The sequence below is a fragment of the Mirounga leonina genome, unplaced genomic scaffold, assembly GCF_011800145.1.
Source record: "Mirounga leonina isolate KUSES-001 unplaced genomic scaffold, KU_Mleo_1.0 Mir_53, whole genome shotgun sequence".
NCBI classification, from domain to species: Eukaryota; Metazoa; Chordata; class Mammalia; order Carnivora; family Phocidae; genus Mirounga; species Mirounga leonina.
Genome location: NW_023270807.1, coordinates 17827091 through 17854192, shown reverse-complemented (window position 1 = coordinate 17854192; position 27102 = coordinate 17827091). Strand labels below are relative to the sequence as shown.

Below are 27102 nucleotides of genomic sequence, written 5' to 3'. Positions count from 1 at the left end.
TTGTAGTCATGCTTGTCCAGGGCAGCCCCCACAATGTAGCAAAATGCTCAGAAATCGGTTGATGCTGTTGCCTTTGAAATTCCCTGCCAAGAAAACGATGTCTTCCTGCTTTTACCCTGTTGTGGTTTTGACTTCCTGGTCCCATGGAAAGTCATATAAACAGGCTTCCTTATTGCACAGCCGGCCACATAGCTCTAGGGTGTGGGAGGTTGGACTAGACCGAGAATGCAAATTTCAACTCCTCCTCCACGTCACCAAAAGACTGAGTCCTTAGTCCACCTCTCTGACCATTTGTTTCCTTATCTGCTAAATGAGAATAAAAATCACTGCCTACTTCAGTGGCTGATAATACGGAATGGTGATCAAAGTGTCGGTCTTCACCGGCAAAGGAAAATGGCTTTGGAAATGTGATTAGTTATGGGTAGCTATAAAACTCTGCACTAAAACATTACTCTTCATTAAAAATATATTTAACACTTACCGGGGCATTTGCTCTTGTTGAAGTAAGAGCATGGCTACATAAGGGAAAATAAATATTTTGAAAGGGATAAACCGATGTAACATTGATACCTGTCTCTTAGGGATGGCATCAGGTTTTTCTGATGAGGCGTCTTACGTTCTATATTTTAGAAGGTTTTTTTTCACCCCCTGGTAGCAAGGAAGAAGTTTTCAGACAAATCAGTTAATTAGTACCCTTTAAGAAAAATGGTCTGTCAGCTTGGGCTCTTGACCTGTCTTTGTGTGTGTGTGTGTGTGTGTGTGTGTGTGTGTGTGTGAGAGAGAGAGAGAGAGAGAGAGAGAGAGAGAGAGAGAGAGAGAAAGACAGAGAGAAAGATCAGTGGCTTTGGGGAATACTGACTTTTGATGGACATCAACTACCTAAGGACTAGCAATGACACAGGAAAATTACAGACTTAAAATTTCAACTTAAAGATGCTCTTTGTAGACCTTTAACCAGGAGTCAAATGCTGCTGGGGGATGGGATGACCTTTAGGCTCTCAGGGTCTTTGCCTTATTTTGATATCATTTGGGAGAACTTTTCCAGCTAAGAGTCTTGCTCAGCTGAGTCTCTGGATATCCCATTAGTTCCAGGTTCAATCAAGGAAAGGTGCTGATAGTGCCAGAGACTAAAGATGGGGACGAGGCATCAGAGAGAGAGCAAAGGCTAAGAGAAAGGCAAGGACATGTGGAATATACACATGGCTTCTCACTCTTGGAGATTTCAAGATCAAAATAATGCAAATACTTGCCCCAACCTGTCACCTTTCAAAAGTGGTTTTTATTAATATTCCCAGTCCAGGCAATATATTTCAGTCTCAAATTATTTGAAGTAAGTGAGCTAGGTTTGGAAGAGCAAACCGTCATCCTGTGGAGAGGGAGAGGGAGTTATCTGAAGGATCCTGTCTTTCTCTGGGAGAGTAGGGCCATTGGTAGGAAGGTGAGGCTAAGTAGTAGATACCAGTTTCTATACATATAGGTACAGGAGTTGTTGGCAAGAAGCAGGGTTGCCTGGAATGAAACTGAGTTTTTTGTCACACATGTATGGGTCATAGCTTCTAGAAAGAATGAAAACAGGGAAGGGGCACAGGTCAAATTTGATTCAGTCAATGACTTATGGATACTTCGTAAGTGGCCTAGGAACTCGTGTGACATATGAGAAAAAGTGAAGAATAATGCTTAATGTCAATAATGTGCATATCACTAAAGAAACTAATTAGGGAGCAAATATAAAAAAAGTAAAATTTCTAATTCTAAAATATGTGTTGCAAGCAGTTAGGCAGAATCTGGTCCGGAGGACTCAGGGTATAGAGGATGTAAGATTAGAATTGGGTAGTGGATAGGAGGTGAAGAGCCTATTATTTATGAATGAGACAAGTTTTGAGTATCCATATACACAGAGAATCTAAATTTAAGGAACTTCCCCATCTTGCTTATTGGAACTGTAAATGTTCAGTGGCTCGGGTCAAAAACACTGGAATCATCCTGGACTTCTTTCTTTTTCTCACATCCCATGATCAATCCATCACTGAATCTTGTCCAGACCTTTGACATGTGTCTCATATATCAACACCTCCATTGGTACCAACCTAGTCCTAACCAACATAATTTTTGCTGGGACCATTTTGAATGGCCTTGTAATTGGTTATCATGTTCCTGATTCTTTGTCTTCCTTAGTAGAAGACTCCCAATTTTTATTTGGGGCAGCAGTGTATCCAGCTAAAATGCTATATTTCCTGGCCTTCTTTGCGGTTAGACATAGCCTTGTGGCTAAGAGCTGGTCAATGAGATATAAGGGGAGGTGTGGTACAGGACATCTGGGAAATGTCCTAAAGTAGAGTGGACCCAATAGGAGGCATGCCCTATTTGTCCTTCCTCCTTCCTCTTCTTTGCTTCTTGGAATGTAAATGTGATAGCTCCATTTTCAGCTGCCATCTTGGACAATGAAATGGCTCATTAAGAATGGCGAAGCAGAAAAATGGGAGAAACCCAGGACGCTGATGACTTTGGAGTTGCCTTAGTAGCATGGAAACTTGGATTGCCTACCTCTGAAGTTACTTCATGTGTTTAAGTCATTGGTATCTGCCTTTTATGCCATATGCTAAGAATAAACCCCCAATAGTTTATTGTACACATCCTTTAAAAACATGTCAGATCTTATATTTCTTTCCTCTAACACCTCCCAGTGGCTTCCCAACTAACCTTACCGTTATCAAACCTCTGATCTCTTCGTTAATCCATCTTCCTCATTCACTCACTCTTTTCCAGCTCTTCTAAAATTATACCAGGTGTACACCTACCTCAGGCTTTGCACATAATGTCCTGTGCCTGGAATATTCTTCCTCCAGCTATTCATGGCTCACTTATTTTGTTTGCTCTTTGAGTAAATGTCAACTTATCAGAGAGGCCTTGCTGGTCATCTTTTCTGAAATTGGAACCACTTCTTATTTATTTTGCTTTACCTTTCTTCATAACATTTATCACCACAGAACATATTCTAAATTTCCTTGTTTGTTTACAGTCTGCTTCCTCTGCTAGAAAAAGCTCAAAAAGGCAAACGACCTCAGCAATTTATTTGCTACCATCTCTTCAGTATCTAGGACACCAAATATGTGTTGATGGTTGAATAAAACCATGTATTGATGGTTGATGGACAAGTAAAATGGTGCAGAGTTCAGATCCTGGATGAAATTTAAGAAGTGTAATTTTTAAACTCTTGCTTTCTTAATTATTACTTTTCTTTCTTTCTTTTTTCTTTTTAAAGATTTTATTTATTTATTTGACAGAGAGAGACGCAGCGAGAGAGGGAACACAAGCAGGGGGAGTGGGAGAGAGAGAAGCAGGCTTCCCACGGAGCAGGGAGCCCAATGCAGGGCTGGATCCCAGGATCCTGGGATCATGTCCTGAGCCGAAGGCAGATGCTTAACGACTGAGCCATCCAGGTGCCCCTAATTATTACTTTTCCTAACTTTTACTGTCCTTCGTTGTTCTCACATATATAGATATATATGTATGTATAGGTACACAGGTAAACACACATGTATATATGCACATACATAAACACACAAATGTACATATATATTTACATACATATATACATATACCTATATATAAATGTATGCAGTTATGAGTTGTGAGAAATATAAAATCCATTGGTACGTTATTTTTCTGTTTCTAAAAGGCATTTGAAACTGGTAAAGGACTCCAACTCTCAAAAATCTGGTTGCTAGCATAGCTCTAAATCTTTAATGTTTTCTCTTGTCTATAATATGCATGAAAGTTCTTAAGAGATAATAAAAAGTTATTCAAATATGAGATTGACTCATCATCATCATCATCAACAGTAATTCAGTCTCTGAATCTCTGTTACTGTCTCTCTTTTTCATACCCATTCATGGTATCAGAAAAGTAGCTGAGTGGAATTTTCCTTCTTTTTCTGATACCATCTATGGGCCACGATAAAGCACGAACAGTTTCAAGCCCAAAAATAATTTCTTCAAAAGATTTGAACAAATGAAATAGAAAGTGTGAACGTGGGAGCACTTTCTCAGCCATCCTCACGGTATTCCAAAGGTGACATTCCAAATGAAGTATGGTACAGACTGAAAGGATTTGTGCTATTTAACAGTGAAACTAGATCACCTGACAACTATATTTAGAACTACTTTATGAATATATTGCATCCTCTATATTATTTTTCCGTTCAAGGAAGCCAGCCTCCCAATATGTAGAAGACTAGGCCCCTACATCAGGAAACGCAATACTTCTATATATGGCCCCCAAGAGTCTTGAATTCTCTGTGCCTTACTTGTATTTCCATCTATAAAATAGAACTGACGTTCTTTTCTTACTAGTACAACTTATATAGTAGAAAGGAGGGTTATAAATGTCTTTGAGGCAAAATTTTCACCATTATTTATGATGCTGTACATCCTGATTCCTGAGCTTTATTAAAAAATGGCATCTTAATTTTGTGACCATAAGAGCTTCAGCTGTATTTATTATTATTTTGCCTTAATTAACAAGATATCCAGAACTTTCATTTACTTACCATCTATCTCTACTTCTTTCTTCCATTTCTGTCTTTTTTTTAGATTATTTTTTAGGGGGGTACTGTTAAACACAAAAGAGAATTAACCCAATCAATTAATACTAATGAGCTTGGATGGAAATAGGCATATTGCCTTGATTTAATTAATTATATTTTTCGTTCTTTTATGTTAAGATGCCCAACGGCCATAGGCATTGCTGAATTAAAATTTATTATTTTATCCCAAGTAATTATGATGAGCCATAATAACAAAGGAGGGATGTTACCCTCTTGTCAGAGCTGTTATGCATCCTGGGCAAGGAACTTGAGTTTGCAGTCTGCAGTTGGAGAAATATTCATATTTTCTGAATGAAGCAATGAATTTCTGTTTCTTCTGGTGGTCAAGCAGTTTGACATAAAGTGGCCTAGAGATAATGATCAAAAAAGGGGGCCAATTATAGGGCGCCTGGGTGGCTCAGTCAGTGAAGCATCTGCCTTTGGCTCAGTTCATGATCCCAGGGTCCAAGGGTTTGAGCCCTGCAACGGGCTCCCTGCCGAGTGAGGAGTCTGCTTCTCCCTCTCCCTCTGCTGCCCCCCCCCCCCGTTTGTGCTCTCTCATGCTCGTGCTCTCTCTCAAATAAATAAATAAATAAATAAATAAATAAATAAATAAATAAAATCTTAAAAAAAAAGAAAGGGCCAATCAGGGGAGGATGAACTCTGGAAACCACTCTTCCCTTGGTGTTGGGCTTTCAAAAGGAAGACATTTCAGTTTCTTACTACTTACAATGCCATCCCTTTACAGTGCTTGAGCAGAGACTTGTTTCTAGTCTCTGTGGCTGCTGAATAGTGCACTGGTCTCTTTTAATGTGATTTTCTATTTCTTGGTCTGCTGGTGTATACCAAAGCAGTTAAATGCTTGGCAGGCTTTTGAGCCAGAGAGAACTGAGTCTGAATCTGGGCCTTGCTTCTTACTAGCCCTGTGACCTCAGACAAGTTGCATAGCCTCCATAAACCTCACATTTCTCCTCATGAGGGTCATGCCTGTTCTAACAGCAGCAACAATAACGATGATAGCTAACCTTTATTGTTTACTGTTGTGGGGCAAGTCTACGATGTGTTGTCCAGCTCAGATGGATGTTTTGAGGATTATTAGATGGGGGAATGTCTGTAAAGCCCTTAGCACAGGGCCTGGTCCAGAGTAAGCACCCAATTAATGACAGGTTTTGTTTTGTTTTGTTTTTTTCTGGACTGATGGGATAACAGAAGAGATGGCTGAAATATCAGGCCTAAGTTGCAATTTTATTTACAGATAGTGGCTGCTTCCATATACAAAGCAAACTGGATTACTGAAAGAATTAGCTTGGTAATAAGGACCTTGGATTGCTTTTGCTTCTGTTATCTTTGGAATACATATTGAAGTGCTTTTCTTGCTATGGCAAGAGAGGGAAAGATACAGAGATGGCAGTAGCAGAGTCTATCCATTTGGTTGTCTCCATTTTCCTTGTTATTTTGACTTCACGGAAGCGTGTTTTTCTGGCGCTGTTCGGCATATGGTCTTATTTTCTCCCATTTTTTTGTGGTCTCCAGTTGTGAAGATGCTCATATCTTTCTAGTCTGTTATATTTGGGATGTCTAGGGCATGCAAATGCATATTCTTGGCCCACTGAGATGAGCCACCTTCTCTTGAGCCACTATCGAGTTCATTGTGGAGTTTCTTCACCCTTGGCAAGGATTTGAGGAGTTCGGAGTAAAGTACTCAGTGCTGTACCCAGCACAGCCTTTTTAACCCCAGGGATTCTCCACTTGGTGCCTTCTAGTTAGTACGGAGTCAGGCTCAGTTGCAGTAGGTGCGTGCTTCAGATAACGTTTTGCAGTGCCGTGATCTGGGAATGCCATGAGGCAGGACTTCCCTGGGACAGAACTTGTGGTTTCTCTGTGCATCAGGTCTGTGTGAGTCACTGGGCAGATTACCCTCTGCTTATAATTTCGACTTCACAGATGTCAGCACGGATTTAAAAGAAATCTATCTGCGGGCAGGCTGGAGCTTTGCTAAAAATGAAATATTCCGCATTAATATTTCTTTCTTAACTATATAATATCTTGGTCAACATGAGGGAGTTTGGGGGGCTGGTAACATTTGTTACAAATGTTTAAAATAATTTATAAATTTATATTTTTTTAAATTAGAAAATTATAAATTATATAAATTTATATATAGTTATATAAATTATATAAATTTTGTAAATTATAAAATTATAAATTTATAAATTTAAAATAATTTATATGGAAGTTGGCTGAAAAAGATTGACTGAATTGCCTCCTCTTCTGGCTGAACCATAGGGACCCTTCAAGTCAGGAGGGGCAATCAGGAGGTGCAGACAGGGCTTATTACATTTTGGTCAGGAAACTGGGGGCCTGAGCTGAAATTTGAGGCAGCCACAGATTCTCCTTTAGCTTTCAGTAAGGTGCCGGACCTCAAATCAAAGTGGAAAAATGCAGATGACGGTAACTCTCTCCCCTTTGTAGAAGGGAAGTGCAGTAAAGGAGTTAATGTGATTTCTTCCCTGTATTTTCAAGCATGGTGCTCCAGAACGCGCTGGGCTTTGCAGTAGGCAGAAGTGGAAGCCTGATGAAGAAGTCAGCGTCAGAGAGCAATAACTGGACTTTTTTTTGAAATCCACCCTTAACTCCCTTGACCTTGTGTGTTTCTGTGTGTCAGTCTTTTCCTGGTGACTACATATTTAATATTAGAGTGTGTTTTTTAATTCCTTCTACCTTTGGAGAAGGTGCGGTGTAAGACTATAAGCTCAAGGAAGCAAGAACCAGGTCTGTGTTTGCTCACATTTATATTGCAGGACCATTATATCTTCAGGCACATAGTAGGTATTCAAGTAATTGTGGAATGAGTGAACTAATGAACGAATTTCTGACCTAAAGAGGCAGATTAATGTTAGTTGTGGATTTCTCTATAATCAGAGTCCTTCCTGGTATTCTCAAATGTTAGTGGATTAGTCCAGACAGTGACCAATTTCATTTACTATTTGTGTATCAGGAGATCAGAGACAAAGGCTTTTTACTGTGGGGGACACTTGGCTCTGAAACCCCTTATTTTTCCCAATCAGACAATGACTTACATTATTTACCTCCAGAGAACAGTCCCAGACACACTTGATTAGCCTTAAATGAAAGATAAGCCATTGCTATGAGAAAGGACATGCTTTCCATAGATGGGCAGACAGACAGATAGATAGATATTAAACAATTTACAGTTTTATGTCTTGACAACTTGAATGTTGTAACATGAAAAATGCTACCGAAAGGGACCAGTCCCTTCCTAGCACAGAAGCTATAATATTTTCAGTAATGAAAGATAAATATTTTAAACTTCCTTACTTAAAACCCTTCACTGGCTTTCCATTAACCTTTGAGATCAAGCCTAACCTCCTAAATATGGCTTATGGAGTCCTTCAGGGTTTGGTCTCTCCTTACCGTTTTACCTCATTTGTTGATTAATGATTTCCACATCCTGTTTATCCAGATTGAAAGCAGGACTAGAACTCTGGGATGCTTATGTATCCGGGATTCTTATACATATAAAAATATATCAGAGACCAAGCATTTAATCACTTTCTCATGTACTGTAATATTCCTGGGGGTCAAGAAAAAGTAGAAGGTATTCTCATTTTTTAAATAAATAAATTCTATGAGGAAACAACCGTGACCTGAAACCTCATGAAGTTATCATGCTATAGACAATTTATGTTTATAATATTCAGAGAACAATTATATTTGGAACATTTTGAATTGCTTAGAGAAATATATCAAATTGGAGGGCTATTCAAAAATGTGATTGGGTCAATGCTAATTTGAACTTTGGTAGAAGGGAGAAGATTATTTGAATGAATGAGTAACTTGGTAGCAAGGGAGATTTTTACCTGCTTGGTACAGACTTTAAAGAAAAGGTAGGTTTTTTTTTTTGGTTTGTTTTGTTTGTTTGTGGGTTTTTTTTTTCCTGGTCTTGTCTTTTCTCCTTATAAAGAGCTTTCGTTCTGAGGGCTTAAGTGACTTTTTAGAAATCCATGGAACAGCTGAGGGCCCTGTGTACTTAAATGCCAGAAGCTGTGTTGGTAAAAGGACGTAATAATTTCTTCGGATGCCTGGGTGGCTCAGTCGGTTAAGCGACTGCCTTTGGCTCAGGTCATGATCCCAGGGTCGTGAGATCGAGTCCCACATTGGGCTCCTTGCTTGGTGGGGAGCCTGCTTCTCCCTCTCCTGCTCCCCCTGCTTGTGCTTGCACTCTCTCTCTGACAAATAAATAAAATCTTAAAAAAAAAAAAGGAACCAAGGTTTAGTTAAGTAACAATTGATAATGGTAGCTGTAATGACAAAGGCATTTATTTGTATCTGTGTTTCAGTTCCTTTAAATATTTCTATGTAGTTTCTTTTCCACAAATAGGTTTAAATGTTGTAATTAATATAGAGTTAATCAATTTATAAAGTTAATTTAATGAGTTTTATGTGTCATAGAAAAAGTGAAAGCTGACTCACAATTTATCTTCTTTCTCCATTGTCTGTCAGGTTGGCCAATGCACTAAAACCAGGGTATTTTTATTCACGTGGAGCAATTAAACTTCACCTTGACCTTGTGGTAGTAGAGACTGTATTTTTCACATTTTTTTCCTTCAACATCTAGCAGAAAGGCTGGGAAATAACAGCAAATGTTGGATGGATGATGAAGTGAATTAATCTGCAATCCCAGCCTTGTATTTCTCCACCTATTTTAGATGATAGCAAACAGCCCAAGACTATGGACACCTAGATCAATCACTTAATTGACTAGAGTAGTGGTTCTCAAAGTGTGGTCCCCAATCAGCAGCATCAGCATCACCTGGGATCTTGCGAGAAATGCAAATGTTGGGGCCCCATAGCAGACCTCCTCTGGGCAGAAGGCCTGCCAATCTGTGTTTTAAGACCTCCAGGGGATTTAGATGCACGCTCAAGTTTGAGAACTATTAGCCTAAAACAATAAAGGGAGCCATATATTATTGTCAGGACTGGAAGCCAATTAACCCAGGCCTGCTACTCTTTTCCCAAAGGCTATGCGACCCTTTGCAAAGAGCTATGAAAACTTGGCTCGGCACCTTGCATGGGCCAATCCTGAGCATGGTGGTTTTTGTTAGATGTAGTTCTCTGTCCTGCCAGGGAAAACGGAGCTGCTAAAAATGATTTCTCCCGACTGCTATTGTTTGTGGCTCTGAGTCTGTGATTTTATTTCAGATATGTCTTTTCCCTTTCTACATTGCCCATTTAACAGGCGTACCAGGCTAATTAAGGAATTAGTATGTGGCATCCATTTCGGGGAGGTGGGTGGCTCTTTTCCTGCATCCTGAGAACCTTTTGCCCACACTTTCTAGTTCATATTTTCTTTTTTTAATCAGGCAGAGACATTACAATTAAAATACCATTAAAGTGATTCTGGCAAGTATTGCAATAAGCATGTTTTTTAATTAAAGGAAGAACAGGGGGATGCATAAGCAGCATCAGCTAAGGGGGAAAATTTCATTCGATATCTATTTTAATTGAAATGAAAACCCCCCCCCAAAAAACTATCAGGAAAAGCAGCAGCCGCAGCCTGTGCTGGTGTGTGTGTCTGGCTCACTCCCAGGTTGCTAGGTTTAGGTGTTCTGTGCTTGATTAATTAGTAGCCAGCCAGAGAGTCCATTCCCTTTGCCCCCAGTCCTTACAGCCTGATTTATACCTCACATCCCCCATGAATATGTGAGGGCTCAGGCATCTATTTCCTGAGCTGCTAGTGGATAGGATTATGGAGCGTGCACTGAGCTCTTGGGGGCTCTCGTTTGCCAGCCAAATTGATTTTCCGCCTTTCTGGCTGGGGACAAGCCCACCTCGAAGGCTTCCAGGCTCTGCTCCAGTGGATCAGGCACAAGCCTAATCCGGATCTAGCCAACAAAGGAAGCTGTGTGCATCCCCAACACAACGCAGGCTTCGGGCTGTGGCTGGCTTCCCCCACTACTACCTTTTCCCCCACTCTCTCACCTCCTCCTGACGCCTCCCTCCCCAGCCACATGGTACAGTAGGGTGCAGCAATGTGCCCGGATCACTCTGCCAGCCCTTCTTACCCAGGCAGAGGGGGCCTGTCCATCCAGAATGGATAGTCATCTATAATTCTCCAGGGAAAGGAAATTCCACAAGCCTCCCTATCTATTTGACTGCATAGCAACTGGAAAGATAACCAGATACAGGCTGCTAAACATTTTAAGGAATTATTTGCGGTTGACACAAAAAGCTGAGTGGAGGTTAAGCAATATAAATAAGTAAACTGGATAATTTACATATAAAAATTTAGGTAGTTCAGGCTTTGAGCGATGAATGATATAGTTTGGGTTATAGATTGATCTAGTTAATTGAAGTCCTCAGATGCCTGCCTGGGTCTTGCTTCCATTCACCTCTGGCTTTCCCTCTGCTTAACCCTGGAGTCACTCTCCCTGGGTTCATTTTATCACCTGCTATTCACCTAAACAAGTGCACTCTTGCTCTGCACCCTTTCTCCCCCGAGTCTCCTAAAAATGACATAATGACATCTTCATCTACCACCTTCACACTTTTTTAAAATTTATTTTTATTTATTTTATATTTTTTTTATTCTTATGTTAATCCCCATACATTACATCATTCGTTTTAGATGTAGTGTTCCATGATTCATTGTTTGTGCATAACACCCAGTGCTCCATGCAGAATGTGCCCTCCTCAATACCCATTACCAGGCTAACCCATCCTCCCACTCCCTTCCCCTCTAGAACCCTCAGTTTGTTTTTCAGAGTCCATCGTCTCTCATGGTTCGTCTACCCCTCCGATTTCCCCCGTTTCATTCTTCCCCTCCTGCTACCTTCTTCTTCTTCTTTTTTTTTTAACATATATTGCATTATTTGTATCAGAGGTAGAGATCTGAGATTCAACAGTCTTGCACAATTCACAGCGCTTACCCGAGCACATACCCTCCCCAGTGTCTCTCACCCAGTCACCCCATCCCTCCCACCCCACCCCCCACTCCAGCAACCCTCAGTTTGTTTCCTGCGATTAAGAATTCCTCATATCAGGACCTTCACACTTCTTAAAGTTATTCCTAGAGCTTATGTCTCTACAATCTTCCAAATGTTCTAATCCACCTAATTCTTTGACCCACACCCAAGAATCCTGCTACTTGGAGACGCTCCAGGTGCCAGTAGTTGGGACAATCGGGAGGAATCCGGTGGGGGAAGCTGGGAGGGGAGGCTTGGGGGGTGGGGAGGAGGAAAACCAGCACTGGCAAGGGAGGGGAAGGAGTTTCAAGAAAGAAGGAGTGACCGAGTGTGTGAGATAGTGCTGGCCACTCAGGACAGGTGAGAACAGAGCATCGGGCCTTGGATTCAGCAATGTGGTTGCCATTGTGGCCATAACAGGTCCAGTTCTGATACACTTGCCAGGCAAAAGTCCTGCTGGGGCGGGCTCAAGGAACGGGAGGGAAAGAATTGAGGATGGAAGGTATAGCCGGCTCTTTGAGAGTCTGTCGTGCAGTAAAATATTTATACTCCAAATTTTTACAGTGAGGGGGAAAATAGCTAGAACAGTGTTTCTTTTCTTTTCTTTTTTTTTTTCAAAACACGAACAACAAATCGTTTTGCAGTTGTTACAGAGGATGGCTAATTGTAGGGTTAGCCAAAAACGGGTTTTGATGTACTTTGCAAACATTAGCTAGCTGCTAAAAGTCTCTTTGACTTCCCTTTAAAAGAAATAAAAGGGATGTTTAATGGAAAGAAGTGATTACATGTAAAAAAGTTGTGTTCATTTATTTATTTTAGAGGGGAAGTAACAATCATGATGGTTGATTGATTTTTATGAAATTACCCAAGGTCACTTGTGGGACAGACCTGGCTTTCATGAACAATCATAACAAGCCATTGAAGGGTCATGGCCACAGGCCACTTTCAGCCCTGCACTTTATTTCAGTGTTCAGAAATGTGGTCAAGCTCTATAAAGTGGAGGAATAAAGTCCTCCCTCTGCCCTCCCATACGAAGCCACTACGCTCTGCACTGGCCCACTGGATATTTGTTTTAAGCTAATAAAGTGTGAGGATGCAACACTCAGGGCCTCGGTGCAGGGCTAGCTTGAGTATAAACCTTCCATTCCTTCACACTAAGAAGCTTTCATTTTGGTTATCGCTTTTAATTATTTCAATTAAAAAGAGCTGAATTCCTCATCAAACTCTCTTCTTAATTTACCTAGATTTCCTTATCCTTGCCGCTGATAAGGAAGGAGGGGAGGCTTTTTAGCCGGGAATAATGGTTATCATATTAATTAATTAGTCCTGTTTTTAGTACTCTTGCCAACACAAATCATTCATTTTCTTTGGGCTGAGATTTCTCCCTTCGTTAGCGTCATTATTAGCTCCCATCAGTAAATGACATTTTTAGATTTCTACCAATTTGTTTTAGTGTGTTGAATAGTTGGCTTGATGCGACAAGGAACAAAGCCCAGGTTTATAAATTCACCCGCTAATCCTTGTAATCTGCCTCAAATCCTGTTTGGAATGAGGCGAGGTATATCTACATTAACAAAGTGAAAATAAATCGTATATAAACAAGCCACAGGCAAACTTAACTTAAGCTAATACGTGTTTTTCCTTAAATGTAACTATGATAATTCTAATTAATAAAAAAGCACCCTGGGAGGGTTTGCAGAAGTGGAGGGAATATGAGCTCTTCTGGCAGGTGGTCCTGGGCTCGAATGCTGGCTTGGCTTATTTTAGGCTGAGACAGACCCCCTCTCCCAGCCTGCTCTCTGGTCTGCAAAATATGGGTGTGATACCGACCTTGTAGGCTTGTTTTGATGGTCATTTCAGACAACATGTCTAAAGATTTTGACATAGGGTAGGTGCTCAGTAAGTGTTAGCACCCTTGTTTTCCGTGTAGTATTATTTGGATTTCTGATTGTGTATGGGATACTTTTCTCAAGTGAAATTCAAAGTCCCCTGCAGGATGGGTGGTGTCAGGAAAACACAAGCTCCATGTTCCCACCAGTATTGGCACACCCGAGTGCACTCTTGAAGATGTAGATGTCCAATGTTCTAGAGCTGGAAGGAATCTCAGTGAATGCATGGTTCTGTTCTGCATGTGAATAATGAAAAAACAGACCATCCCCAGGCACAGAGTAGGACAGATTTGGAAACTGGGTAATGGGGAGACCCAGCAATTTTATGGGACTTACTGAGGGTCCTTCAGAGGCCAGTAGACACTCTGCTGCCTGTTTCCACCACTTGCTCATCAAGGTCAGTTCAGATTCCCTGCCTGTTTGTAATGGAGGGGGCATGCCATGCCATGCAAATCCACGGCCCACCAGTTGAAGAGAATTAGTTGGGACATTAATGACATGTGGCTTGGAATGAGAAGTTGTAGGAAACAGGTCACATTTCTTTCCTCTCGTTCACAGCAGAATTAAGGATTATTATTGCATTTCTAACGATTATTCTTGCCGTTGGAATGACAGTGGAAGGGAAAATTAAAGTCCAAATCGCCAGTAGGTCCTTTGGAAGTCTGGAAGTGTTGCTGCTCCAGCATCAAGCCTATAGGTCAAAGGAGAGTTGCTCGCTTCTCAGATAGTTCACCCGAGTGCGCGATTGCTGTGCCAGGTGTCAGAAGGAAAGGTGGGCCTGCCAGTGGCGAAACGTTGCAAGGAGGTGGTCCGGTAATGCTTGAGTGTTGGAGGAACTGTGTAAATGAATAGTACTGGCAACAGTGGGGGGCGAGCAGATGAGTCTGACAGTAGCCACTGCCACCATTACCTTAAGTGTCTAACAGGTGTCAGACCCGAAACCAGCGATCTACAAGCATCACTTCAAGAAATCTCATCGTAGTTCTTTGAGGGAAGGACCTTTACCGTGCACATCCTCCCGAGGGAGAAACTGGATACCCACGTGGGCCATGTTCTAAATTGTAGCTGCAAGGAGAGAACACTTTCAGGGGTCGAGTCCACGTCAGCCTCCTAGGACTGTCGCTGATGGCGTGTGGCTTGGGCTTTAGGATGCGAGACTAGAAGGCTCAATGAAGAAGGCTGAGGAGAGTCGAAGTGCAATGTTGGAGCTGAAGGTTAGGGGTGAGGTGGCCTCCACATTTGACTGTGGGGCCAAATGTATATTGATCACTATCTCTGTGCTAAGATAGAGGTAAACAAAAATGACAAAATGCATGTTATCCTTTTTCTTCTGTCCCTCTCATTCGTCCAGTGCATGTTTGAGTCGTTCCAGTTGTGATTTCTGGAGAACAGCGATCCGGCTCAGTAACCTGGCGCATTGGACTTAGGACAAAATTTAGCAACTGAAGAGTCTTGGCTTTCACTGCCACTCACTCACTGAGACCCTCCTTACGACAGAAGAATCTGCTTTTTGAGCCATTTCTTTTCTGGCATGTTGCCTCTTCGCATCCTTTGCCTACCTTTGGCTCATTGAGACAATGTATGGACTTATAGATTACATGTAATAACAACATCCTCTCTGAGAAAATGAGAGTGTGTGTGTGTGTGTGTGTATGTCCATAAAGGAAATTCAGATACTTAAATCAGATTCTCCAAAATGATATAACCATATATTGATTTGCTCCACAATTCTATATTGAGTGCCAACCATCTATCAGTCACTGTTCTAGACACTGGCAATACAGAAGTGAACAAAACAGAGAAGAGCTCTCACAAAGCATGGCCTCTAGTGAGAGGTGGGCAGACAATAAACACGTAAATATATAATATACCTGATGGTAAGTGTTATAAAGAAAAATGTCTTTGGGTAAGGGGCTAGAGCATGCTATTTTATATAGACTGGAAAGGGAGGGCCTCCACGAGAAGTCAACATTTGACTGGAAACAACAGGGAGTGAGTCACAGGGATGCCTGACAGAAGAACACTGCGGTAAGGGAGCAACTGAGGCCTGCTGGAGAGCTGACAAGCGGGCCCGCATGTGCAGGGCAGGTGAGGGAAGGCGTGAGGCTCACAAGATGACGCTGCAGGGGGGTTGGAGGTGGGTGGTGAATCATGAAGGGCCTGTTGGAGCCCAGTACCAGGACTTTGACTTTTATTCTGAATGGGATGGGACGTTGTTGTAGGATGTGGAAAAGAGGACCCCTGGCTGTTCTAGTATGAAGTCACAACTCTAACCACTTTGTTACAGGATAGAAGAGTCTCGTCCTGTACTTTTGCCAACGACATACAGGAGGGAGATAGATTTAGTAACTCATGCAGGTTAAAGTGGTTGTTTACATGGGCTGCTTTAATTATGTTGTCATTACAGGGAAAATTCTGCACGGAATGCAAATATTCTAAATCCTTTTAAAGAGAAGTGTTATAGAGGTGAAAGTATGTTTTAATATCTTAAGTATTTATTCTCACAATATAATTTTATTATAAAATAATATTCCTATGTTATAGAAAATTTGGATAATAGAGGAAACCTATCTGTATCAGTTTAAGATTATTTGATTATAAATAGCAGAAACCGACTTTCTTTTATAGAAGGAAGTTTATTGAGAATATGTTGGGTTGCTTACAGAATTGAGGGGAGAGTCTGGAAAATCAGGTGTAGAAGTGATAGTGATCAGGGTATTCTGAAGGAACTTTGCAGGTGAGGGCAGGGGGCCTCAGAAACGCAACTCTTTTCAGGCTCCTTTAGATGCCACCACTGGAATTACTAAACTCTAAACATTTCCAGTCTTCTATTCCCTCTTGTTCCAGATTTCCATTTGAAGCCTGGGTACATGACTTAGGCTATGGTAGGATGGGATACGGTGATTGATAGTCCCATTCCACCCTGTTCAGTGGCACAGAGCAATTTCTTAAGGAAATTTGGGTCTCTTATCAAAAGTAAAGCAAAATGGATGTTGGCCAGCTAAAGTGCTGCAAATGCCATGATGGTAGTCCTAATTACATTTCCTTTTACCATAATTCTTGTAATTTTGACATATTTTCTTCTATTCCTTGTTCACTTGTTTCTTAGTAGTTCTAAACTTAATTTTATATGCTTCTTTTGTCTGCTGCTAGGTGACTAAAATGGTGACCTTCTCTTCCCTTACTTAGCCAGCCCTAAATTGCTGGGCATTTGGGATATTACCATTAAAAATAACATAAATAAAGTTGCAGTGAATAGTGATAGCTAGCCTACACTGGCTTAGTATAGGGCTTCTACCCTTGGGGGTCCAATCCATATTCTCTTGTGCTTCTAAAAGAGAGGACAAGATAAAATAAGTCTAAATTGCAGCAAAAGTATATAAATGCAGAGGATTTCATCAGATGTTGGCACTATCAATAGGAGGTGGACCTTATCCTCCGAAGGACTGACAGTCTTCTTTCTGGTCATTAGGAGGCAAGCTGATTTTCATGGATCCAGGACCCATTGAGCTTAGGGCACACTCCATCCTCATTACTGATGGTGGAGAGCTCCGGATTGGATCCGAGGACAAGCCCTTCCAAGGCAAAGCTGAGATCAAACTCTATGGGAGTTCCCACTCTACTCCCTTCTTTCCATATGGTGTCAAGTTCCTGGCTGTGAGGAATGGAACTCTTTCCCTGCATGGTGAGTGAGACAGTTTACCAGAAGAGATGAGGTAGAACGGTGTCTAGACAATCTGCTAGTGATGGGCAAATGGTAAAACCTCTTAAAAATCTTTGGCTATTTGTTGCTGAGACAACAAAGGTAATGACAGCATGGGCACTATTTCCTTAAATAAGAAATATTAGTTGTTATGAGTCCTGTGGCAGACAGAGTGTATTTGGTTCCCAAGTATGTACTCCCCTTCCTGTAAGAGGATTATATGCCTCCACCAACTGCCAGGTGACTTTCAGTGCCTCCCACTGGGTGGACCATACTTCCCTGTCCCACTGGGACATGAAGCTCAACCGTGGACTTGCTTTGGTCAAGGAATGTGAGTGGAAATGATAGACTGAATGGCCAAGTAGCAGTTTTGAGAGCTATCACACTGCTTTGGCCATTCGTCCTTTTCCTTCTGCTGGTGAATAGCCTGTCTCACGTAGGGGCGGCTCCTTCAGCTTGGGAACCTGAATGAGGGCAGTTGGGGCAGAGTTGCAGCCCACCTCCTGCTGTCCTGAATGGGAATGGGCAATGATTTTGTCAACCTAAACCACTGAGATTGGTGTTTATAACTGCAGTATAGTGTAGTGCAGACTGACTGATGGGCCATTTACATTGATGGCATCACAAATCAAATAGAGACAACTTTATTTTGTTGTTGTCATGGCTGTCTTCCCCTCCTGGGAGCCGCGTTCAGTTAGAGTTCTACTTAGAATCCTGTTACAGGGGGTTGGGTGCTTATGGATTTCTGGGGGAAACCCCCCCCCAAAACAGGAATTAGGCTACATGTGTTTCTGCTGCGGTTTTGTCTTCTGATCACTTAGTCCCACTTTGCAAAATGGACATTTTTATTTTCCTTGAGATTCAGGAAATTACTAAGTGTACCAGGAGAATCCTCGGTATCAACTGGAAAATGTGTAAGTATAAAATGATGAGCTTTATGTATCTTTCAGTGGATACTAACATACTTTTGGTTACACAGCATGAGAAAAAAGGGAAATCAAAATGTAGCCTCCAGATAGTGGCCCAATCTCCACAAAACTTGATGTCATTGACGTTGGCATTTCTATATTGGCATGACAATGTAAAACCCCGTTACCTATCATAGATTAATTACTCTAGACGTGGGCAAGTAGCTATGCTGAGGGGTCTGCTATTTGGCTCTGTCAAGGCTCTGTCTATTACACAGTAGCCCTCCCTTATCTGTTGGGGGGGTGTCCCAAAACCCCCAGTGGATGCCTGGAACCATGGATAGTACCAAACCCCATATATATATATATATATATATTTATTTATAATTATATATATATTTATTTATTTATATATACATACACACACACACATATATACACTGTTTTCTCTTATCTATACATACCTATGATAAAGTTTATTTTGTAAATTAGGCACAATAAGAGATTAACAACAATAACCAAAAATAAAATAATTATAACAATATATGGAAGTGAAAGTTATGTGAATGTGGTCTCTCAAAATATCTTACTGCTCTGTACTCACGCTTCTTGCGATCATGTGAGGTGAGAAAATGCCTCCACAAGGGGATGAAGTGAGGGGAGTGAGGTAGGCATTGTGGCGTAGTGCTAGGCTCCTGGTGACCTTCTGACCAGGTCAGAAGAAGGATCGTCTGTTTTCAGACTGCAGTTGACCACGGGTAACTGAAACCACAGAAAGCCAAACCACAGATAAGGGGGGACTAGTATAATCTGTGGGCCTCAATCACAGTTCACTAAAATGCAGTCTTTTGCCTCTTTTGGCTTTCCTACGAGAGGAAGTGAAATCTTTTCATCAAGCGTTTAGTAAGTGTTGACTTTGGACCAGCCAGACTGCTACACACTGGGGATATATTTTGTAAGGCTTAAAAAACCCCATAACTATCCGGACAGAAATTTAAAATGCCTACAGTACTGATTCTTTTTTTTTTAAAGATTTTATTTATTTATTTGACAGAGAGAGAGATAGCGAGAGCAGGAACACAAGCAGGGGGAGTGGGAGAGGGAGAAGCAGGCTTCCCGCCGAGCAGGGAGCCCGATGTGGGGACTTGATCCCAGGACCCTGGGATCAGGACCTGAGCCGAAGGCAGACGCTTAACGACTGAGCCACCCAGGTGCCCTACAGTACTGATTCTTAAGTTCTGCTTTATGGAGGACTCTTTTCTCCTAGCTTCATCAGTAAGAACTTGCACTGATGTTGTGGTCCAGCATCCACATGAGGCACATCACCGGGGTCTCCAAGTGCTTGCGGCAGCCCTGCAGCCCAGTTAGGCTACCAACCCAACGTGCTGTTGTTTACCACTGAAGAAGCACAGCTGCAGAACAGCAAGAGGGCACTCACTGATCAGTATTTGCTACGGACCGTCTGAAGAGCCCTGAAGCTTAACAGCGGTCCTCTGGTTTGAGAGCCACTGTCCTATGTAATGCAGATGCTCAACTCTTGCTAGAAATGGAAATACACCCAAAGAAGGGTGAAGACTCCTAATTCATTTTAGCCTGCTTCTTTCATTCCAAACCTTCTCATGCTCACGTTCTATTATGAAGGATCAGCAAAACAGCTCGTAAATAAACCTTTATGTGCCTGCATTTTCAAGGTACCCTATGTTCCTAAGCCTTTGTGTTTAAACGGTTAAGAAAATCCTTAATGCAATTGCTTATAATCAATCAATATGGGCCAACCAAAGCAAAGTAGAGGCTTCTCAGATGGTTTGAGAATTCTGAAAGTTACAAATCAATGTTGCAGCTTTAGTCCTGTGACGTTACTGGATATTGAGAGTGCAGACACCTCCTCTCCCTCCCTCCCTTCCTTCTCTTTCTCCTGTTCCCTCCACCTCCTCCCCCTCTCCTTTCCTGCATTCCCAGCGTTAGGTTATCCTCAGCAACTGGTTTACCCATTTGCCCAGAGCGCTGCCAGTATGGGAGTAACTAGGCTCTCTGGAGAACCACGAGCTTACACAGTGAACACGTGTAAAAGCAAGCTATTGTCCTCTCTGAAATGATGCCGCTGCCTCTCATTCATTTGAAGGAAACACTGTGTGGAAAAGAGCACAGTCACCGAGTGAGAATTCCCTTCCCTTAGTGTCTGTCAGAGAATCCCCCCCACCCTGCCCAGCCTGCAGCTCATCAGTCCCCTCTCCTGTCTCCTGCACACCTGAGGTCTCAGATTCCCCTCCGGCAGCGCTGTATAGCATGGCTAAAATCATTACGTAATTTCCCTGGCCTTTTCCCAGGGACAGACATGGGTCTGGTGACACTGGGCCTTTAGGGAAAAACTAATTTTCTTTTGCTGTCAAGTATGCAAAACAGTGAGCAACTTGATTCACTGCTTCGCACCCTAAATCCCTAATGACCTGGTGTTCACTCAGCTTCCTGTCATGATGTAGTGAGATTCACCACCTAGTGCATAGAAGACTCGTCTCCAGGGGATTTTTTTAAAATCCAGGTTTCTAGGTCTCACCCGCACAGTCTGACTTGGTGGGCCCGAGTGGGCCTAGAAATGTGCATTTCAACGGGTGATCTGATTCCTGTGGCTCACCGACTACACTTGGAGAAATGCTGTTTTTAGTGGTTAATAGTTTTGGAACCGGAACTCTGTCCACTTCTGGCACTAATCACTCATGACCTTGGGCAAATGAAGCTCCATAAAACCAGGAAAACATGGTCCCCACCTTGTAGATTTGCTGCTTGTGAACTACTCCAAAGTAACACTCAAGCAGAGTTAGTTACGGCTATTTTATTATATTCTCCCCACCCCCCTAAAGCAGTGAGGACCCAATGCCAATTATCTCATATTTTCTTTTAGCGAGGAGAGAGTGAGAGGGGCTTCTCTCTCAAAATTTGGCATGAGGCCAGCCCTGCCTAGAGATTTTTCTCCTTACTAATTTCCTTGTCTACCTCTTCTGATCAGAGCAAGAGAGAGGTTTTAGCAACATTCCCAGGTATCTTCTGTTCCCACCGCTCAGTGAACACCTTTTGATTTTAATCTCTGTGCAGCTGCTTCCCAGCAGTGGAAAACCACCGTTCCTGGGTGTGTTACAAGAGAGTCTTCTGGAAACCATTTACATGGGCCCCAGAATAGCCAGAAGCAGAGCACTGCCTAGCAATGAGTCTTTTTGGAGGCATTTTATCCCTCATGTCCAACAGTGAGAGGGTTGACTGACGGGTACTAATTTAGCTCCAGTTCGGGTCACGGAGAATCACACAAATGGTCTGCATGTCAGGACTATGGCCTTCCCACCCTCCCTGCCCCGTCTCCTTCTTCATTGCTACCCCCTGGAACCCTTCTGCTCCAGCTGATTTCTCTCATGGATTCATATCGCTAAGCAAACAGGCTTTGCTGTTCAAGCTGTCATAAGGAACGATGGAGTTGAAAGCACATTTCATGTTTTTCTTTTAATGTAGGAAAACTCTCACACACTTGTACACACACATACACACATGCACACACACACGCACACACACATACCCGCACACACATGCGACACCGTCATTCTCTTTCTCGGGGTTTGGGAGTGGATTGGGGCAGGGCTATTCCCTTCGGAATCTCTGATGGGGTTCAGATTGCTTAGGAGATCTTGTCAGCTGCTCACTGGGATTCTAAATGTGACTCTAGGGTCTCGGGATGCCTCCAGAGTGGCTGTCTGGGGTCTGGCTGGTTGTGGTCAATAAGGAAATTTCACTCGTGCCTTTTTCTTTCCCCACTCTGTCTGCCAATCCAGGTTCACTACCCCAAACTGAGTGCCAATCACTTGTCACTTTTCAAGGGGGTCGCTGTCAGCCTGGGCAACTTGAATTTTTGACAATGTAATTACGGCCCTTGCTTCCACAGTGGGAGTCTAACAGGATGGTGGGGCTTTTATTGATTGTTCAGCAGGGAAATTTATCAATGTCTCTCACTTCATTTCCAGTTCCTCCCTGAGAAATTTGGCTGACAGTTTCTTAGGAGAAAAAGCAGTCTTATGGCCTTGAATGGACTTCTGTCTTTGTCCTTTTCAAGAAATTATAAGATACTGGCATTAAATATACATAAGTTTCTGAGCAAAGCTGGTATGTGGGAGCATGGTTGAGGAAAACACTAGTGCGATTGTTATGAACGTAAGAATTTGGTAGGAACAAATAAGGAAAAAACTAAATAGGCGAGTTTAGATATGGTTTGTTTTCCTTCTAAATGTACCAAGTATCTTTATTTAAATTCCATGTTTTTTATAAGTATGGTGTCACGGGCACTATTTTAGTTGCTGAAGGGCATCGGGCGGTCTTGAAGCATGGTACCGGGTGCATGGAGTAGACACGCATATAGAAGCATGTTCCTGGTTTTCACCTTCTCCACAAAATCCAGATGTTTCCTGGAGGAACTTCAGGGGTTCCTCAGATAGTGAAGTGTTTGGGTGCCAAGCAGTGAAGGTTTAAATTGCTCAAGTAATCCATTGCTTATCTCTCTGTTTGAGCTCAAAGTAATATTTCATTAGAAGAAAGAGTTCCATTGCTAAAATGGTGATTAAAAGCAACTCTACTAGCTCATCCTTTTTTTTTTGTAGCTCTATTGCTTTTTATTTTTATTATGTTATGTTAATCACCATACATTACATCATTAGTTTTTGATGTAGTGTTCCATGATTCATTGTTTGCGTATAACACCCAGGGCTCCATGCAGAACGTGCCCTCTTTAATACCCATCACCAGGCTAACCCATCCTCCCACCCCTTCCCCTCTAGAACCCTCAGTTTGTTTCTCAGGGTCCATAGTCTCTCATGGTTCGTCTCCCCCTCTGATTTCTCCCCCCTTCATTTTTTCCTTCCTACTATCTTCTTCTTCTTTTTTTTTTTTTAACATATAATGTATTATTTGCTTCAGAGGTACAGATCTGTGATTCAACAGTCTTGCACAATTCACAGCACTCACCATAGCACATACCCCCCCAATGTCTATCACCCAGCCACCCCATCCCTCCCACCCCCCACCACTCCAGCAACCCTCAGTTTGTTTCCTGAGATTAAGAATTCCTCATATCAGTGAGATCATATGGTACATGTCTTTCTCTGATTGACTTATTTCGCTCAGCATAACACCCTCCAGTTCCATCCACGTTATTGCAAATGGCAAGATTTCATTCCTTTTGATGGCTGCATAATATTCTGTTGTATATCTATACCACATCTTCTTTATCCATTCATCTGTCGATGGACATCTTGGCTCTTCCCACAGTTTGCTAGCTCATCCTTTTAACTGTGGTGTGTAGATCCTTTTGAGGAGTTCACGGCTCCTCTCTGATCCTTTCTTTCCCCAGGACTGATAGAGCTCGGGGACTTTTCCTACCGTCTGCTCTTTGATGTAGGGTGAAACTTTCCAGAGCCTATTTCATCTTAGAACAGTTCCTCCAACAATAGGTTTTCATATCTCTGCTCTTTTGTCACCTGACCAGCCACTTCCAGTTCAGTCTCCTCTACATCTGTCACATCTCCTCTTGCCCCTGAGTCTTACCTATTTCTTCTAGACTGCCAGTCTTCCCATTTTTGTCTCTCATTCCTTTGGGCTGGAATATAAACCATCGCAGTGGTATAGCATTTTTGTGTGTAGCTTTACTCCTCTTAAATTGCTTGGTTTTCAGGGACAGAAACCCAGGGCAAACAAACTTAGAACAAAGGATTTGTGAGTTCTCTGTCAAGCACAAGGTGGACAGGAAGACCACGGGCCTGGGGGATGACTGCCTCCGGGCCCCCGTCCTGTCAGGACTCACAGTCTCTCACGTCTTCTCTGTCTCTGTGCACGTATTGGCTTCATGCTCCTGCTCCTTACTGGTTACATCTACATGGCCGCTGAAATGTCTGGTTTCATGTGGACTCCAGTTTTCCACCACCAAAGAAAAGAGCTCTGGAAGCAGATGATCCTACTTCTGATGTATCCTCAAAAGGCCAGTAGTAACCTAATGCTCCTTCACAGGCCTATGCCATTCCCCTCACTTCATCTCATCACCTAGGCATGTTACCATCTCATAGCATCACAAGAAGGAGAAAAGGGTAAGTACAGTACAATAAGATATTTTGAGAGAGAGGGACCACATTCACATAACTTTTATTGCAGTGTATTATTATGATTGTTTTATTTTATTATTAGTTATTATTGTTAATCTCTTATTGTGCCTAATTTATAAATTAAACTTTATCATAGGTATATATACATAGGAGAAAACACGGGATACATAGCGTTTGGAACTATCTGTGGTTTCAGGCATCCACTGGTGGTCTTAGAATGTATCCCCTACAGATAAGGGGGGACTACTGTAAATGCTATGGTTTTTCTTCCTCCTTTTCAAGGATCTTGGATTTTCTCAATATTGAAGAGTTTCCTTGTCTTCCCCTAGCACTTTTTACCACAAATTATTCCCTGAGATCTCGTGGGTATCTGGAGCTGGTGTGGTGTGTAAATTGGCCGTAGGTCTTTGCAAATGGAAGAGGTACCTTTTTAGGGATCTTTGAGAGACTTGAACCTTCTAGACAGAAATCTGACTCAGAACAGACTTTATTTTCTTCTAATTACTATCTTAATCCATATTCCAATGGATCTTTTCCTCCTTTCTTTTAACAACACCATCTTGGGCACCATAGATTGCCAGTTGATTTAAGATATTAAAAAAGGCCAGTTCCAACTCATCCACTTTATTTTTTTTAAAGATTTTATTTATTTATTCATTTGAGAGAGAGTGAGAGGGTGAAGCAGACTCCCCACTGAGCGGAGAGCCCGATGTGGGACTCGATCCCAGGATCCTGAGATCATGACCTGAGCCGAAGGAGGATGCTTAACCCACTGAGCCACCCAGGTGCCCCTATGAACTCATCCACTTTAAAACTTCAGTCTCCTTCTCATGTAATGCTCCTTTCTCCTTCTTGAGCCTCTGGCCTAAGGCACTTGGAGTGACAGGGGTTTAGCCTGCTCCTTTGCTTTTCCATCCATCCTTTTTACTTATATTTTCTTGGTGCTGGGACAGGAAGAAGAGGTGAGGTGAGAAGGCTCACTGAAGGCTTTACTGAACTGTGCGCTTGTATCCTCTGCTAGGTGTGGCTGCTTTTCTGGATAATACTGGTCAACTGTTGATTCTCTCTCCAAAGATTTCTATATAAGATCATTGGAGCCTTGTAAGAGACCTTCCCACTGTTTTTCAGGGCGGAGTCCCCTCCCCCTTTGGGTTTGCAGTGCCCTTAATACCACCTTAGGGCCCATTTTGGGTGGAGTACCAGAATACTGGCCCAAGGCAAGCTACCTTCCCCAGAATCCACTTGATCAGAAGAAAGTTACCAATCTTTGCACGCCAAAGATGTTCCACTCACCACCCCTTTCCCTGCTCAGTTCTCTTTTTCTAATTATCCTTTCTCCTGTTCAGATAGGCAGGGGCAGTCCAGCAAATATGCTGCATGTGCAGACATCCAACCTGGGGAAAAGAAGCCAGTCTCCTATTCTTGCTGGCAACCCTATGCCTGGTACTTTTGAAGCCCTTTTTCTTTAAGTGGAAAGAAGTGTCTTCAGACTTCCCTCTAAGAGAAGGAGAGGAAAAGGCCATGTCCCATTTACCAGGCTGATGACTCACTCCCATTTCTGAGAATTCCTTTGAATGTCCTCTTCTTGTTGCTCATATAGCCTGAGGTAGGGTCTGTCCAGGGATGGCTCAGATGGCAGAGTCAGATTAGTCTCCTTTTTGTAAGCCCCAAGGAAATGTCTGCTCCCTAACTGTTCATGGCTCACTTACAGTGTGAGGCCTTTATCATCTCTTTGTTTCCTGCTTGGGCCTTCTTTGTTGGTTTGGGGGAGTAGAAGTCCTACTTCAGAATTTGTTACATTTGCACCCATATGAAAGGGTGCCCCAAGAGATATTGGGTTGAAGAGAAAGCAACCTTTCATATTTGTGTTTGTGTTTATGTGTGTGTGTGTTTTGCTCTGATTCATTTTGATTTAGGGATGGGAAGGAAGTAAGATCAAATTGAGGGGAGAAATGGAGGAAGAAGGATGGGGAAAATTTAACACCTATTCTTTGCTTCTATTATCTTAAATTCAAACAAACTTCAGTACAACATTGGGGTTCTGTTCAGCTGGTATGTTTTAGCAGATCATCATTATGCAGTCAAGTTAACTTGGAACCCTTAGCATGGTAGGATGGCCAGTGACGGATAACTGGTTCTCCCTTTAGAGCAGATGAGGATTGGTCTTCAACTACATACATGTCTCTCAAAATATAACCAACACCACCAACGAAAGGTAAGGTGAGAATTTTCTTTATTCTGTGTCATGCTTCAGAAAAGTCCAAAATACAACTATCCAATGCACAATGGCAGAAATATTTCTGGTAAAATCTAATTGATTTTTTTAACTGAGATAACTTAGAATCTCTAATTCCTTGATCTGGGTAAGAGTGACCTTGGAACAGTCTATACGAAAGAGGTCCTTAGATTAAGAGTATAAACCACACTTTAAGGAACTTGTTTAAACACGTTAAAGTGAACCTGCTGTTTTTAAGGTCTTTAGGAATTTAGGTGTTTACATGTAAATGCGTACTGCTAATTAGAAATGAGTTCTAGCTATTCAATAATCCAAGTACAGCAAGAACCCCACTTAGAAACACATTGTAAGATACTTTAAGTTTCTATATATACCTGAAAGTGTTGTCATTAGTCAGATCTTTTTTGGTTGCAAGTGACAGAAAACCCAATTCAGAAAAAAAATAAGAGTATTTATTGCCTCATATAACTGAAAAAAACAAAACAAAACAACCAAAAACAAAACTTGAGGCACAGCTGAGTCCAGGTGCTCCAATGAAGTTGTTAGGATTTTGTTTCATCACAACTCTAGGCTCTGCTTTCCTTTGAGTTGTCTTTCATTTTCTTCTTTCTTTCTTTCTCTCTTTCTTTCTTTCTTTCTTTCTTTCTTTCTTTCTTTCTTTCTTTCT

The 27102-nt window shown here is 42.0% G+C and overlaps 1 protein-coding gene across 1 annotated transcript in view; it reads left to right on the top strand.

The window, feature by feature from the left end:
- Window positions 1-27102, top strand: part of PKHD1 (PKHD1 ciliary IPT domain containing fibrocystin/polyductin) — a 454138-nt gene that overhangs the window by 137202 nt on the left and 289834 nt on the right. The window contains exon 36 of the mRNA XM_034990755.1: window positions 16933-17145. Coding sequence (XP_034846646.1) covers window positions 16933-17145 — 213 coding nt within the window. The remainder of the gene's footprint in view (window positions 1-16932; window positions 17146-27102) is intronic.